General features: G+C 51.5%; 1 protein-coding gene across 1 annotated transcript in view; it reads left to right on the top strand.

Moving 5' to 3' along the window:
* DUSP8 (dual specificity phosphatase 8) overlaps positions 1–16,030 on the top strand; it is an 83,157-nt gene that overhangs the window by 16,551 nt on the left and 50,576 nt on the right. The window contains exon 2 of the mRNA XM_073347225.2: positions 2,511–2,889. Within this exon, the coding sequence (XP_073203326.1) occupies positions 2,659–2,889 (231 nt within the window). The 5' untranslated portion in view covers positions 2,511–2,658. The remainder of the gene's footprint in view (positions 1–2,510; positions 2,890–16,030) is intronic.

Here is a 16,030-nt window from a genome sequence, read left to right as displayed (position 1 = left end):
CTTCCGATGCTGAATAAAGCCCCATGTTCTGAGGATTTATGTCCTCCTGGATGTTTGCTGTGTTCTCTAGAATCACTTACCTTTCAAAGAGCAGGATTTCTCTCTCCTCCTGGCTGAGGAAGGGCCTTCGCCATATAAATGGATGTGATATTGAGCTTGCACCCTTTGTCCTGTCTACTGAGATGGAAAGCTCCTTGGGGCAGAGATGCTCTCTCACCATATGTTTTTAGTACAGTGCCTCGCACGATGGGGCCCTGTTCTCGCTTGGGACAGCTGGAAGCTGCAGCTAACATGATACAAATAAACAGTAAAGACTGAAATAGCAGCAGCAGAATGATTTTTTTCCCCTCCTTTTGGCTTTAAGTGGGAGTTGACATCAAAGCTGGTTATTACTATTAAAATGATGGCAGAGTTAATGATTTGACTGCCAGGACTTAGATTGGAAGTCTACATGCTTCTCTTTGTGTGTCTGGACTCACGTACCAGTTGTCATTTGAAAGGCTCCTCTCTTGGGGTAATGCTATGCGTGGGAAAATGTGAATAGGCTGATGCTCTATAGATTTCCAGCTTGGGGCGTGCGGGAGAACATAACAACCCTTGCTCTGCCCTTTCTGAACTGGTGTGTGTGCGTGCGTGTGTGTGTGTGATCAGAATATGGAAATGCCTGAGAATGACCGGCATCCTTTGAGTGATTCAGATGCCTGCTACTATCTCTGCAACAAATCCTGGCTCCAAGGAAGTCAGTAGGTATATTTTTTTCAGAGTAGCAGCCGTGTTAGTCTGTATTCACAAAAAGAAAAGGAGTACTTGTGGCACCTTAGAGACTAACCAATTTATTTGAGCATGAGCTTTCATGAGCTACAGCTCACTTCATCGGATGCATGTATCTTGACATTGCCTGAACTGGTCCCTCTAGAAGTGGTGTTCACTTTTCCCAGCTCAGACACATTGGGCTGCCCTGGTATGGCCAGTGGGTTTTCTATACAGTGTGGTCGGCACTGTAATAACCTAGTTACTATTTATAAATGGCTCTCCTTGTGTCCTACAGTGATGCCTGACATTAAAACTGAAGAGGCCTGAACCTCTCCCCTGTGCCTGCCAGGCAGACATCCTGCAGATGTAAGCAGAATGCTCCCAGATGCTGAGCTCTGGGGCTTTGTATAGCACTTAGCAGTTCTACGGACGCTTCCATGGAGGATCTCTGAGCACGTCACGAACACAAATGAGCCCCTTTCCAAGACAGCCCTTGGGGAGAGTGAAGTATTATTCCCATTTTGCAAATGGGGAAACTGAAACACAGAACAGCTATGTGACCTGTCCAAGGTTACACAGCACACCAGAGCCAGGAATAATGTTCAGAGTCCAATATTTTTGGAAGCTGCTAATGATTTGTGGGTGCACAGAGTTTAGACATCTGAAAGGGCCCCATTTTTCAGCAGGTGTTGAGCGCCTACCTTCTAAAAAGGAGGCCCCTTTTAAGGCACCCAGAATAGCTAATCACTCTGGCGCAAGTGCTGGGTTCAAACCCCCTTGATCTCCCCAGTTAACTTTGTGTTAAAGTTTTCTGGACCGCTGCTTCTTCCAACCCAAGGGCCACAGGGCTTAGGTAATGCAAAAGCTGCTCCTGCTGTGTGCTGGCCTTTGGCTTATGCTGGCTGGTCACTGCAGGGGTGCTCCTGATGAGAGCTGGGCTGAATAACTTCATTTCCTTCGAGGAAGGGAGAGCACTTGCTGAGAACCCAGCACGCCCTGGCAGCCAGCTACAGGTTGGGGATGAGGGGGTCATGAGCTAGTCTTTACCAGTCCACGTCCATCTAACTTCTTCGTTACTCTCACGGTGGTGGGGGCCCCGCGGCTGCTGCCCTTCACGTGGCACGGGCCCTGCCTCTGACAGTGTGCTTCAGTGAGCTGGCCTGGTGGGGGGACCACCGCCAGACTATCAGTGATCGGGAGAGCAGAAAGATTCTGGTTACGGCGCTTAACGAGACTGCCCCCCAATATGCTGAACCCTACTCCTTTGAGCCACCTCCTACCATACCCTCGACTGGTGGGGGAGAGGTGTGTGAGAGAGAGGGATTGAGGAGGAAGTTGTGTGTGTTTGTGAGGGGAGAAGCTGTTGTGTGGTGGTAAGGCAGGCTGTGAGAGGGAACAGGCCCTGAGGAGGGATACACTCAGGTAGGGAGGGGATGCAGCAGGTGTTGCAGAGACCTAGAAGACCAGCACTCTTGGCTCCATTCTGCAGTCTCCGTTTTCACCTTTGTGCCCAGCTGGCCGATCTGACAAGTAAATGTACCTTGACATTCCATGTAGAAAGTGCCACCGTCCACGCCAGGTTCTGTCCTTGGCTACCCTGGTGTAAATCAAAAGTAACCCCATTGGACTCAGCTTTTGGCCCATGTGGCTGAGATAGGTCTTGGCTCTTGGAAACTTGTTTCCAGGTGAATTCCCAGGGCTGCCTGTGCTGTCATAACACCTGACTCTGGGTTTCCCCTCTCCTCATTTCTCAACAGGTTCGGCACGATGACTTGGCTTCCTGGGCTTTAGCGGCGTGGCAAGATCAGGACAGGTGCTGCCCTGCTCGTGCTGTATCCTGCTCCCTCTTTCCTCTGGGAGATTGGTGCTGGCTTCCCTGCCCCTGGCCTTCCCTCCGGGCCTGTTATGGCCGGGGATAGACTCTCACACAAAGTGATGGATTCAAAGAAGCTGGCCAGTCTCCTGAGGAATGGGGCTAAGGGCACCTTGGTCATTGACAGCCGCTCCTTTGTGGAGTATAACTCCTGGCACATCCTCAGCTCTGTCAACATCTGCTGCTCCAAGCTGGTCAAGAGGCGGCTTCAGCAGGACAAAGTCTGCATCACGGAGCTCATCCAGCCAGCCTCCAAGATGAAGGTACTTAATCCGGCCCTTGCCTGCCTTTCCACTAGGGCTCCTCGCCTACCAGATAGGGGCCTGGCCTGAGAGGGCACATGACCGTCATATGGAGCAACAGGATGGAAGTGCCTGCTGCTAGCTCGCTCTTCTGCTCATTCCGGTCCCTTTGAGTGGAACCCAGCCGCTGCCCTCCGGCCCTGCCATCTCACTGAGGCAGAGCAGTTATGTTCCCGCCCCGCTCGCAGTGTCCACAGCCCACAGAGGTGTTGCCAAATAATGTGGCAAGGAGGGGGGTTGAGCCATTAAAGGAGGCTGCCCTTTCATGTTGCTCTACTGTCCCCTCGCCTGAGGTTGCCCTGGTGTGTCAGCCTTGGGCAAGGGGCATTGCATTAGAAAACCAGCCCCCAGAGCCCTCTCATAGCTAGTACTTAATCCCCACTTAAAACTCCTCCCTTCCCTCTTCCATCGCCAGCCGTCTTCAGGGACCAGTAATCCTCCCACCGTGGGACGCCGGTGCTCCTATCCAGTGGCATTGCTTTTTCTTGACTTATCCCCCTTGTTGGGCTGAGCCCCAAGTTTGGATCAGGCTCTGATTGCCCCCAGCTGTGTGGGTGCAGGCCCGCCTGGATTTAAAATGGCACTGATGCCCTGATGGTTGCTTCAGTGCTGGCAGGAGCAAGTCCTGCCCCCACCGGGTGGACTTTGCCAATCGGCTCAGAAGCACTGCTGCACGCAATCTCTGTTCGTCTCCTCGCTCCCCTGCAGCCAGTCAGCTGGCTGCTGCACTTACCCTTCTGTAAGCTCTCTTTGTTACATGACTCTAGTTTCTCGTGCACTGAATGGTGCAAACCTCATTTGTTTCTCTTAGCTCCTTGCCTGATGAACCGCCCCTGCAAAAGCAGCTGTGCAAAACCCACCTGCTAGCAGCTGTCCCCCTGGGAGTCCAGGGGCTAAGCGGGGGATAATCCTTTCAAGTGGGATTCGTGTCAATGAGAGCTAATTGCCTGCAGGGTAAACGGTAGGGGCAGGGCTGGGCTGCTGATGGGGCGCCATGCCATCGGGCTAAGGGGCAGGAGTGAGCCTCACCTCTGCCCACAACGAGGTGGTCCCTCCCACACTGGCTCTGTTGGTGGGGTTTAGTGCTGATCTTCCCCCTTCCACCCACAGAGGCATTCTGGGGCTTGGGGAAAATCCAAACCGATTGGGCCCCATTTGTTGCCTATTTACCCCTGATACTAATATGCCCATTTCTAAAGGGGGTGCCCTGGCCCCTTCCACCAGGGCCTGTTCCTGAGATCCGCAATTTCTCCCAGCTGCTGCTTGCCATGTCTGTGCTTCATGGGATCGGCTCCTTGCTCTGCCAGGCGTGGGGCTTATTGGACTGGGACCTCCAAGGCAGAGTTCACGCTGATGCAGCTCCTCAGGAGTAACGTGCCAGAGGCCCCCCCTAGGGATACATCCTCCTGCAGGGTGGCCCTGGCATTGGCTTAAACCAACATGCAGCTGGAAACCTGCCCGCACTGGGGGCACGTGATACCCTAGCAGCAGCAACTGCTCAGCCACCCGGTGCATCCCCTGTTCTCTCGCCCTCTGTCTGCAGGACTGCTCCCTCCCCATGCTTTGCATTAACCCAGGTGTATGCTGGGGCGTTTAACAATAAGTTCTCTCCTGAGGCCTCTCTGTTTGTGGCTTGCTCCCTGCAGTTGCTCCTGCTTTTACTGTTCATTCTTCTCCTTTCTCTCCCCCCCCCCCCCCCCGTTTTTTATGGCAAAGTGAGGGTAATTCAGGCGATTAATCAAATGCTAGACCCAGCTGGAGCCATCTGTGGCGTCCTCACACCCCCTCCCCATGCACGCGCGCACACGGGCTTCCTGATTGGCTGCCGGTGACATCACCCTGCCTGGATCAAGGAGGTTTGCACTGGGGGGGTGAGGTGGGGGAGCCTTGCCTCCAATCTGCTTTACTGATGCTTCAGGCCAGAGGATTGGAGGGGATTGCCGAGCATTCCTCCTGCACGGATTTAGCTGTTCTTAAATCCGCTGGTGAATAAGGCAGAATAAGCAGGTTTTACTAACTGGGAAAGAGAGAGAGAGAGAGGCGTATCCACTGTCCCCTGGGCTGGGGTTACCTCTGCAGTGGGCGTGGTCATGTGCAGCAGCAGCAAGGCAGGACGGATGCTCTACATGTGTGCATGGGGGCGGTGACCAGTGCTAGGCAGGGAAGAGCCTAACCTGGTGATTATCCGGTGCCTTCTGCTGGCAAACCTGCAGGGCTTCAGGAGCACAGCATCCCTGCAGCCAGGCCAAGGAAATCCCCACAGCAGTAGCCAAAGGGAGCTGGACCAGCACTCCCCATTGCTCCTCTCTTCCCATCCTTACCCCCCATATGGACACTTTAAAGTCACTGATGGCACCCAAACTTCAGACTGGTGCAGGGCATGCATGGCCCTTTATTGCTGGCCAGCTCGCACCAGTAATCCACCTAGCCCAGTATCCCATCTCTAACAGGGGCTGCTTCAAAGGAGGGTGCAGAAGACCACCCCGTAGTGGGTAATTACATAGCGATGCGGGCATTGACCAGAGACAGAATTATAATCCCCTGGGAATGACACTGCGGTGCTGGGAGAGGAGACACTCATTGGTTTAGCTTCTCTTACCTTCTTTAAGGCTGAAATTTTTCATGGTGCTTCCCAAGCCCGACGCGAACTTTCTTCCACTGTACTTCCGAGCGAGCCATTCGTTAATATCCTCTGGCATGCTGTACCTCCATAGCACTGGAGATAATCCTCAAGGCACCCTCGGGGAGTTAAGCAACTTGTCCCAGGAAGCCAAGGGTACCTGTCAGAGCTAGGACGAGATATCTAGGGGCCAGATCCTCCACTGGTATAAATCCAGTGTAAAGCTCTGTTGGCTCTATTTGTGCACCAGCAGCAGATGTGGCCGTGGTTTTCCTGATTCCAAGTCCTGTGATCAGGCCTCTGAACTGCACCTCTCCTAAGGAAGTGCACTTTGGGCTGATGAAAACAGTCCGACTGCAGTAACTGATGAGTCAAGAATGCACTTTGCTCCCAGTAGTTTCAGTCAAAGTGATGTTTGCCATTGATTTCAGTAGGAGCAGGACTGGGCCTTATAGCCTGCTGATGTCCCTTTAAAAGCATATTTTAGACCCCAAATCTAAAATTCTTCTCCCCCCCGCCCCCCACCAAAAAAAATCCACCAACTCTTAAATTTTTATTGGGCGTCTCGGTTTTGTTGCTTGGTTTGGGAGCTGGGGAGTGCTGAATATTCCACCTAGTGGTTTATTGCACCACAAGGGGAGTGGGGCCTTATGGGATTTGTGGTTCTTAATAACTGGCCTCTTGGGGAAAGGAGGAATTTCTGTGTCTGCTTCCAGTGGGGCAGAAGAGGAGGTGATGATAACTGCTCCTTTAGGGCAAAGGACAACGATTCCGGAGTCACCCAGAGCAGGGTTGAGGGGAGGAGCTGCCAGCGTCCCTCTTTGTTCCTCCCCATCAAAGCTGTTGGGATGATGAGAGGAGCTGGGGATAGAGCACTTGTCAGGTGGATGGGATGGGATAGCAGGGGACCTTTAAGAGGAGGTTTTTGAGGCAGGGAATGGGACTTGGATCAGGATCTTGGGGTTGCAAGGAAGGTGTAGGGACTGGCTGCTGGCATGGATGGGCAGAATGGGTAGCAGAAATTGAATGTGGCTGCAAATTAGAAGCTTAAAGCTAGAACAGGAAACATACATACTCTTAAATAAATAAACCAACACTATTGCCAGCTCTAATTCCCTACAAAAGAGCATTATGCATTTAAGGTCAGTTCTCCTAAGGCCTTCGCACCCGGCAGCTCTCATTGAGAACAATAGGAGCTGCTGAGCACTTGTGAAAATCTGGCCATTACTCCCTTCCCCATCTCACTCCACAGGAGCACAAACAGAGCAAACACCAAGGAGGACAAACAACCCACCTTCACTTCCAGAGGAGAAACTGTTGCCCGTCTGCGTATGCAGTATTCCTGCTCGCTGTTCCTATAGTGGTTTGACAGCCTAGCTAGTGTTAAGACTGAGCTTGATCCATTTATGATCAGGAGTATAAGACAGGGTTGCCTATGATAGCCGGGGATTGGACTCCATGACTCAGGAGGTCCCTTCCCGTTCTATGTCCTATGTATGAGCCAGTGGTCCAGCCTGCTGGGTTAATGGTCCATGGGGGGGAGGGATAGCTCAGTGGTTTGAGCGTTGGCCTGCTAAACCCAGGGTTGTGAGTTCAATTCTTGAGGGGGCCATTTAGGGATCTGGGGCAAAAACTGGGGATTGGTCCTGAGCAGGGGATTGGACTAGATGACCTCCTGAGGTCCCTTCCAACCCTCATATTCTATGAAAGCTGACTGCATGGTGGAGCAGCCAGGAATCTGTCCGAGGAAGCTGGCATTGGAATGTAATGCCAGAACGAAGTGGCTGGTCCGGGCCGAGGAGTGGGAAGGGGTTGTTGCCTGACTAGGTTCAGAGATATCACCGCTAAGTTCAGCTCTGAATTCCGGATCTTCTGTAGGGTGACCAGATGTCCTGATTTTATAGGGACGGTCCCAACTTTTTCTTGTATAGGCTCCTATTACACCCCCCCCATCCCGATTTTTCACACTTGGTGTCTGGTCACCCCAGTCTTCTCTAATGGGTGAAACTCCGCTCCTAGAGCTGAACCTCCTGTGCTGAGCGAGGTTTGGAAATCCCAGTTTGAATTCCCAGCTGGTAGGTTGTCCGTTACAGAGAGGCTTGAGCTATGACCAGGGCCAGCTCTACCATTTTTGCCGCCCCAAGCAGGACGTCTGAAGACAAGCTGCCGCCGAATTGCCACGGCCGCAGAAAGACGAGACACCGCTCTGACGGCACACAGACTGCTGTCCCTTTCACAGTGCCGCCCCAAGCACCGGCTTGGAAGGCGGGTGCCTGGAGCCGGCCCTGGCTATGACCTCTGACCTGAAGCTGGGTTTACCGCCAACGATTTGGACAGGGTCGGGTTGGCTTGTCCTCCCCTGTTGTCTGCAGCCACAGAATTACACCAGCTGCTGGGCCTTGGTGGAACAGCAGCTCCCTCTGGTGGCTGGTTCAGGTAATGCACAGTGTGTGCTCCCTCTGGATCTCTGTTCAACCCAGGTCCCCCTCTTTGTCTATTTCAAGGTACGGGCTGCTGGTGGGTCCCCCCTACCCCCCCCCCCACTGATGCAGCACCATTCCTGGCACTTTGAACAATATCAGCCCAGTGTGTTAAATACATGCTCCCTCCCCCATCACCACTATTTCTTGGTTCCTGGAGTGGGAGTGCCAGCTGAGTGGCTCACCCTCATGTGATCCTGTGGGGGGGTGTTTGGCGGGGGAGGGGGCTGGGGCCAGGGAAGCTGCTGCTGAGTAGCAGATGGCAGGAAGGGTGACATCATAGGCTTGATTGTCCTACCCCATTATTTTTCCTGACAAGCCTCCCGCCCTCCTAGCTGGCTTCCTGCTGACAGAGTTGGGGCTGGAGAGACAAAGGCAGCCAGGGATCCACACCAATTCTCCCCATACTTTTCTGGGTTTGGGGGTGTCCCTGACACCTTCCCCCGCCATCCTGCCTTGTCCTCTCTTGCTGTCCGGCTCATTAAGGGAGGAAGGGGGTTGCTGTGCTACCTGTGTGGTTCCCTGATTGGTGTGGCCTTTGCCCTGCCTCATTGGGCGGTAGGGGGAGGCACGGACTCCAAGAACAGCAGCCCCTGCCGTGCCATGCTCTCCCATCTACTGCAGAACCCAGGGGGTAGGGCAAGTTCACTGTGGAAGCCACCTGCCACTCCTCTTTTAGGTAGGCATGGCTGCTGGTGAGAGAGGGGAGCTGGTGGAGAGGGGTATGTATCCCCTTCCAGCTCTGTGCCGGCCGTTCTCCTGCATTCAAACACCTGGTCCCCTCTTCAGTGTTTAGTGTGGCTACCCTGATGTTCCCACTCTGCTCTTGCCACACCCTCTTTCCGTCCCTCCCTCCCTCCCTGCATCAAGAGGGGTAATAATCTCTGCCATGTTATCTTGGCATCAGGAACATTTCCTCCCCCCCTCCCCCCTACAAACCCTTTCAAATGCCCTGCTTTGGATCATTGCCAGGGATGAGTAATACTGACACCTGGCTTCCCTTGTTAAAATGTCAGGCAAAGGGGCATGTTGGCTGGACAGCAGGTATTGAAAATTAAAATAGTTTTTTCTGGGGCTTGTATTGAAATGGGCATATGATTCTCCTGACCTGCCTGAGTGAGTGCAAGAAGAAAGACCATATCTAAGCCATAGGGTTCCTAACCCCATGTGCTCAGCAGACCCACCAACAAGGCAGGATCCTCTTGCCCAGGAAATAGGAGAAATATCAAAGATCTACAACCCCTGTGGCCTCTTAGCCAACATCAAGCTCTGCTACTAGAGCTGTTTGCAAAATTGGGGCTGGAACCCTTTTTTCCAGTTAACAGATGGCCTTTACACTAAATTAAAAGGTTACCAAAATTTTGAACTTTTACAGCTTTTTCAACAACAAACAGCATTTTATGGTTGTATTTTTGTTTGTTTTTTTAAAGGAAAATTTCTGCTAATTATTTTTCTTGGGCGGGGGGGTAGGAGGAATAAGAATTTAATTGCTTTTGGAACATTTCACAGGAAATGCTTAGTACTTTGCAGCCAGCTCCACCTGCTACCCAGTTCGGAAACGCGGCTGCCTCTGGGGTGGAACCGCATTAGCGGTTAAACAATGGCCACTCTTGTGTAATGTTGCCATCATCTTTTTTGAAGGGCTGCTGAGGAAGTAACTATTGTGTTAGGGGTGATGTGTATAGGGAAAGCAGGGGATCGTTTTATTTGCGCTGCCTGCACGTCATGAAGTGATACGGAGCTGCTGTTTACTTTGGTACAATGAGTCACTGTGTTTTGAAGTATTATGAGGTCTCTAACGTGTTTGGATGATACCTAGCTTTCATGTAGCCCTTTTCATTTCTAGATCTCAGAGCACTTCACGAGAGGGATAAGTATAATTATCCCCTTTTACAGATGGAAAAACCAAGGCAGAGAGAAATGAAGTGGCTTGTCCAAGGTCCCCCATCAGGCCGGTGGCTGAGTTGGGAACAGCGCCCAGGTCTGAAGCCCCAGTCCAGTGTCATTCTGTAATCTAAACCAATGAATATGTAAAATTACTCAACTGCTTGGGCTAGGAGCTGTACCCAACTGAAACTTCAGGGGAGGGTTAGATTAGCAAGAATTTGGCTAAAGCTCTTGGACTCGCATCCTGACTCCTACGATTCTTTACATACTCCATCTTATCTGAAATCCCCATTGCCTCCTGCCATGATACTGTGGCACTGGCTCATCATACTGACTTGTAGGGAAGTCCCAGTAGCACCTGGGTGTTGTGTGGAAGTCTACTATCTAAGCAAGCGGTCTGACCGCCCTCCGGGCAGCTTGTGAGAGCTGGCAGGATCATGCCAAAAGTCGCTGCAAGAATCTACGCACCTTGCCAGAATTTGAAAAAGCTTCAGCCTCCTGCTCGGGTGTGGAGTGCTATGAAAATCAAAAACACTTCTGAGAGAATGGTTTTTAGACTTTTTTAACGGGGTGGGGATAAACAGGCTATTGCCTGGCTAAGGTACTTATATGGCCCCCATCTGCATAGGATCTGAGTTCTATACAGTCTTTAACTTTAATGGATTTATGCTCACAACACCCCAGAGAGAGAGGCCGATGCTGTTATCCTACCTCTCTGGGGTGTTGGGAGCATAAATCCATTAAAGGTCACACAGGGAGTCTGTGGCAGAGCAGAAAATGGAAGCCCAGGTCTCCCAAGTCTTGGGCTGGCGCCCCAACTTCTGGACAATTCCTCCTCTTACCTGAGTACTGACTCTATAAGAGAGTTCTCACAGCTGGGTGAGGAGGGATGTGAGGATTTCTGATGGGGCACTTCTGCACCATTCTGTGCTCCCTCCCTCTCCCCTTTCCAAAGGCCCAGATTATTATATTACGGGTTTAAATAATAATACCTAGAGAAGGATGTCCCCAGGTGCCCTCCAAAGGCTTTATTCTCCCTCCTGCAAAGCACTGATCAGCATCCTGTCAGCTGGTTGAGGGAACTCTCCTAAGCCAGGCTGCAGCAGGCAGAATAGCCTGTAGGGAAAAGCCCTGCAAGAGTCCCCATCCTCAGCACCAGCAAGTGGAAAGGGGGGTGGGGGTCAGTTTTATTGCAGTGAATTGTTTGACGCAGGGCAGTGTCTGAGTCTTCATGCTGAGGAAAGGGGGCTTGAGCGCAAGAAGTTTGAAAAGCGTTGTCCTCACCGCCGTGGCTTTATCCTCTGCTGAGCTGCACCTGGACTCTGAACGGATGGGTTCGTTTAAAGCTGGAACGAAAAGGGATGTGAACTCTTCTTTGAACCAAAGCCACTGAGCTGGAGACCTTTTGAGTCACACTCAGAAATGCAGCTGGTTGAGGGGGTGTTGGCTTTGTTTTGTTTTTTGTTTTCCCCCTCCTCAAAGGCTTCAGTACAGGAACCTTAATGAGATTATGGGACTGTGGGTGGAAGGTGTCTGGCTGCAAACGTCCATCAGTCCTGGTTCACTGAGAAGGTTCCAGCCTGGATTGTTTAAAAGTCCCTACCTGCTGCATTGCAGGGCACCCTGTAGATACAGTAGAGCAGTCATGTGATCCTGAATGCCCACAACATCCTTCTCGTGAGGACGTGGGTTGCTGAGGCAATCATGACATAAATAAGCGTAGCTCGTATCAATTGTGTAGCAAGAGGAAACTCCCTGTCTCCATGTCCCATCTGACTGGTTGGCCAATGACTATCCTTTTGTGTCTGGAAATGTCAGCATGGCTGCCTGTGATGTGCGGAACTGCGTTAAATGGCTGGCTGTGCCAAATGTCTCCCAAACTCTGGGAAGTCTCCATTACCTGGGATTCCTCAGGCAGTTAAGACATGGTCTTGGGAGAGAGAAATAGATTCCTTCTCCAGTTGAAAGGGGGCTTCCCTTTGTCTTGAGCCAAGGCATGTTGGGGAAGACTGTAGACTACTGTCTGAGCTACTGAGGAAGCTCAGTTAGTAGAGGACAGGTGTCCAGTGGTGATCACCTGTTCGCTGCCACAACAGGTACCTTGGACAGGATGTCTTGTCTGGTATCCGGCAATGACCCCTAAACAAAAAGAAGCACCTACTGGAATCAGCAGTTGGGGTGGGGTGGGAAGGTTTGAAATACCAGCTCTTGTTTGCAAGCTGACTCTAGTCCTGGTCTTCCCACAGTAATTCAGGATGCACTTGGGGTGTGATCTCTTAACCCCTTTGACAGTGTCAAACGAGGCACTTTCTGGCAGTGGATTACCATGGTGATGGGCATTTCAGAATCCTAGTGGTAGAGCGTCCTTCCATTCAGATGATAACTTCAGGCAGTCCGGACCCAGCTAGATGAAGATTGGCCCTTGGGAGAGCAAGGTGTGTCACTTGGTGTGAAATGGTTAATTAGCCCCAGTGCTTCCTGATCCCTCCGCAGCACTGGGTCACCTCCCAGGTAGCTGCTGCTTTCCCTGGAGAATGTGCGAGGAGGAGTCACCTCCTCTTTCACTTTCTTGTAGAGTTTCCTCCAGGCTTATGCTTGCTCAAATAGTATCCATATAGACACAGATCCTGGCTTCAACACCTGGCTCCCCTGTCAACTTTCCCCTCTGTATGGTTAGGCCCAAAGATGGCCTAGCCTGCCACAGTGTCAGAAGCGTGTTTTACTGTAGACCGCACTCATGCCCTGGGATGGCCAAGACAATCTACTAGGACTCATCTGTCTCACCTCTCCCAGACTCTTCAGACAGGAGTCCAGTGCTTCTCCGCTGAACACTTGCACAATGCCAGCTAAGGCTCCGGCCTTGTGTTCTTCCTTATAGCTGTGCTAGGAGAGGTTCTGCCAGCATTGTGAGCTTCCCCACAGCATTGCCGTGAGAGGCTTTAAAATTCCAGCGGCATGACCCAGCTTGGTATGTCAATCCAGCCCTGTCCCCTTGCCCATTGCAGCAGGGGACAGAACAAAGATGGAGGTGGACCTGTCCCCCAGCAGTTCTGTAACCCTGCAAAGCCCTTTTGGGTCAGGCAATTAAGGCAGCAGTGAGGCTTGCTTGAGGGAGTACTAGAGCCTGCAGCTGCTGGTCAGGGCAGGCCCAAACTGTCTGTCCTCTGTTCCTTCAAAGCACCAGCTCAGGGTTGAATTTGTCCCTTGTTGTTTGCCACAAAGGAAAAATGCGGGGGGGGGGGGGATTTTTAATACATTTAAAAAAGCCGGCCCTCCTGTCAGCCTGTTTCCGAGCTCTCACCCGCAAACGCAGTGTTTGTTTATTGCAGCTAGGCCATGCGAGGCCAGGGCTTGTTTGGCATTTATATTGCCTGAAAGCTTATAACTTTAATAAGATGTAAACCGTGTCACATCTATCTGCCGTTGCCCAGCAACCCTTCAGTAATGGGCAAAACAAAGCCTCCCGGTGTGGAGGAACACTAAATCCTATTGTGGGATAATTTGGCCGGCAAGCGGTTCTCTCCCCTGGGGGCCCCCTGCACTTGAGTGGGCACCCTAGTGTGCGAGGCTAAGGTATATGTTCTATGGCAGGGTGTGTCCCCACCCTATTGGGAAAGGATCATTTGGAGCATTTCAATGCCGTGGTGTGTAGGGTTGATGGGCTCCTGACAAGATCAGGGTTATTGATTTCTTTGGGAGTAGAGGACACTTAGTGTCTATCCAGGATGCGACGGAGAGGCTTTAGGAAATGTGTACAAAGCCAAGCAGCTGCGTTGTCCCATGCTGTGCTTTTGTTTGCCCCTTCCCCCCTCCAAATGTTTTGGTCCACATCTATTCCTCCTCCCTATGTCATGGAGCACTGGGAGGTGACCAGGCTCTGAACAGGAGGTTCCACCCACCTGGGTTGTAATGTTGTTAGTGTTACAGTAGCGGCATGAGACCCTCAGCTGAGGTTGGGGCCCTGTTGTGCTAGGTGCCGTACAGATATTGAGCAAGAAACAGTCCCTGCCCCTACTTACCATCTAAATAGACAAGACAGACAAAGGAACTAAGGCACAGAGGGACTAAGAAGTTTGCCCAGGATCACACTGTGACTGAGCTGGGGATTAACTAAACCCACAGCTCTTGAGTCCCAGTCCAGTGTGACTACGAGACCATTCCTTTCTTTCACTGCTGGCTATGCTAGACTGTTGATTGTCCAACAGCCAGGGAAAGTGGGCAGCCTACGAGTTTGAGGTAGGACCTGAGAGTTTGGTGCCTGAGGTTCTAATCCCTGGTTCTGCCCCATACTTACTGTGTGACCCTTAGAAAGTCACATATCCTCTCTTCGCCTCTGTTTTCCCATCTGTGAAATGGGACAGTACTTCCCTACCTGAGCTGGATGTTACGAGGCTTAATTAGCCTCTCTCCAATGCTTTGAGCTCCACAGATGAGACACACTATAGGGAGCGCTGAGTATTACTGAGGCTGGAAGTTCTCCCTTTAAACCATTCCTGAAGGAGCTTGGAGGGTACTATTGTCTCAGCCCCGTGAGAGGCTGAGCTGCGGATATTGCAGATGGCTCAGCAACACTTGGGCTCTGTTTGGATTTGGGTTATTAAACAGTGCCATAAAGGGATGTAGTTAATGGTTAAAAAAAATCAAATAAAATCCTGGGCCAGATCCTTTGCTGGTGTATATCATTATAGCTCCCTGGAAATCACTGGAGCTATTCCAGACTATGTGAGCTGAGGATCTGACCCTGTCGTATGAAACTCTGAACCTGTATTAACAATAGCTCCTTAGATTATTAAAAGTGCAAGGGACATCTGCCCTGAGGTTGGCAGACACCCTAAACTGGTGATAAATTCTATAATTAGATTTCACCAATCCACTAACAAATGTGAACTCCTGGATCACTGCAACAGTCTTACCATAAAATCACAGATAGACTGGAGAGCCCAAAGGGACTAGCCTGCCACCCAGGCAAGCTGGACTTAGTGATAAATAGTCACACCAAAAATCACAAAATATTCAGGTTGCTCCCTGTTCTAAGAGACCAGTCGCTTACCCTAGATCCATTTGTGCCTTAGATCTCCTACCAAAAACAATCCTATAGTAAACTAACTAAGGCTTTATTGATTTAAGGATTTATTGATTAGGAAAAGGAAATAAGAGAGTTATTTACAGGTTAAAGCAGGCAACATATTTACACAAATGAGTTCAGTCCGTGGTTCCAAAAGGTGACAGAGATGTAGTAATCTGTTCGCACTGAATGTCTTTTTAGGGCTGACACTGGGGAATCTCTGCTTTTTGTTTCTTAGCTCCAGCCCTTGGAAGTCCAAACTGAACAGGAAAGTGATGAATAATTTTCATGCCCGCTATCTTTATTTCTCTCTCCTAGAATTCAAACTAATGGGATGTGCTTTCTCACACTAGCTCCTTCATGTGTGTGAGGGGACCATTAAACCAGCTTTTGTGCTGTGACGTTCCCGGATGGCCCACTCAGTCTTGATAGCCCTTCTGTGTGAGTGGGGGAACCACTTGTCCTCAGTTCAGAAGTTCACAAGCTGGCCTCCAGAGACCTCCCGCCTCTCCTGTTCTTGCAGGCCTGGAGCCTGGCAATGTAGGCAGCTGTGGATCTCTTTGCTGTTCAGGACACTGGAGAGCAACAGTGCTCACCTCCCTGTGCTGCAGAGCAGAGCTGAAGAAGCTGGGAGTGGGGTGGAGGCTGAGTGCTGTGCTATGCCCTGGGGGAGTTGGCGTCACTCAGCAGCTCAGGGTGAGATGGGTTGGAGGGCACCAGACAGGGTGGCAGGGGAGGTGCTGAGGTGGGGTATGCCTGGCGACTCTGAAGGCAGTGGTCATTTGGCACCAAGCCCCGCAGAGTGGGGGCAGGAGTGCAGAAGTCACTGCGAGCACAGTGGCAAGAGTTACCACCCATCAGGCTCTGCTCTCAGCCCAGGTAGCCGTTGGGAATGGTGGGCAGGGCCAGGGCAAGGTCACGGACGTCTCCGATGGCTGAGGATAGGATGGGGCAGGAAGTGCTTGGCGGGCTAGGGAAAGGCAGCTCGGATGTTTGTCTGCAGGGCAGTCAGTAGGTTGTCAGGCGATGCTGCTGGCCAGGGACTTCTGT

Source organism: Lepidochelys kempii, chromosome 6, assembly GCF_965140285.1.
Source record: "Lepidochelys kempii isolate rLepKem1 chromosome 6, rLepKem1.hap1, whole genome shotgun sequence".
Lineage (NCBI taxonomy): Eukaryota > Metazoa > Chordata > Testudines > Cheloniidae > Lepidochelys > Lepidochelys kempii.
The sequence above is the reverse complement of the archived record's forward strand: the minus strand, read 5'-3'. Positions and strand labels throughout refer to the sequence as shown.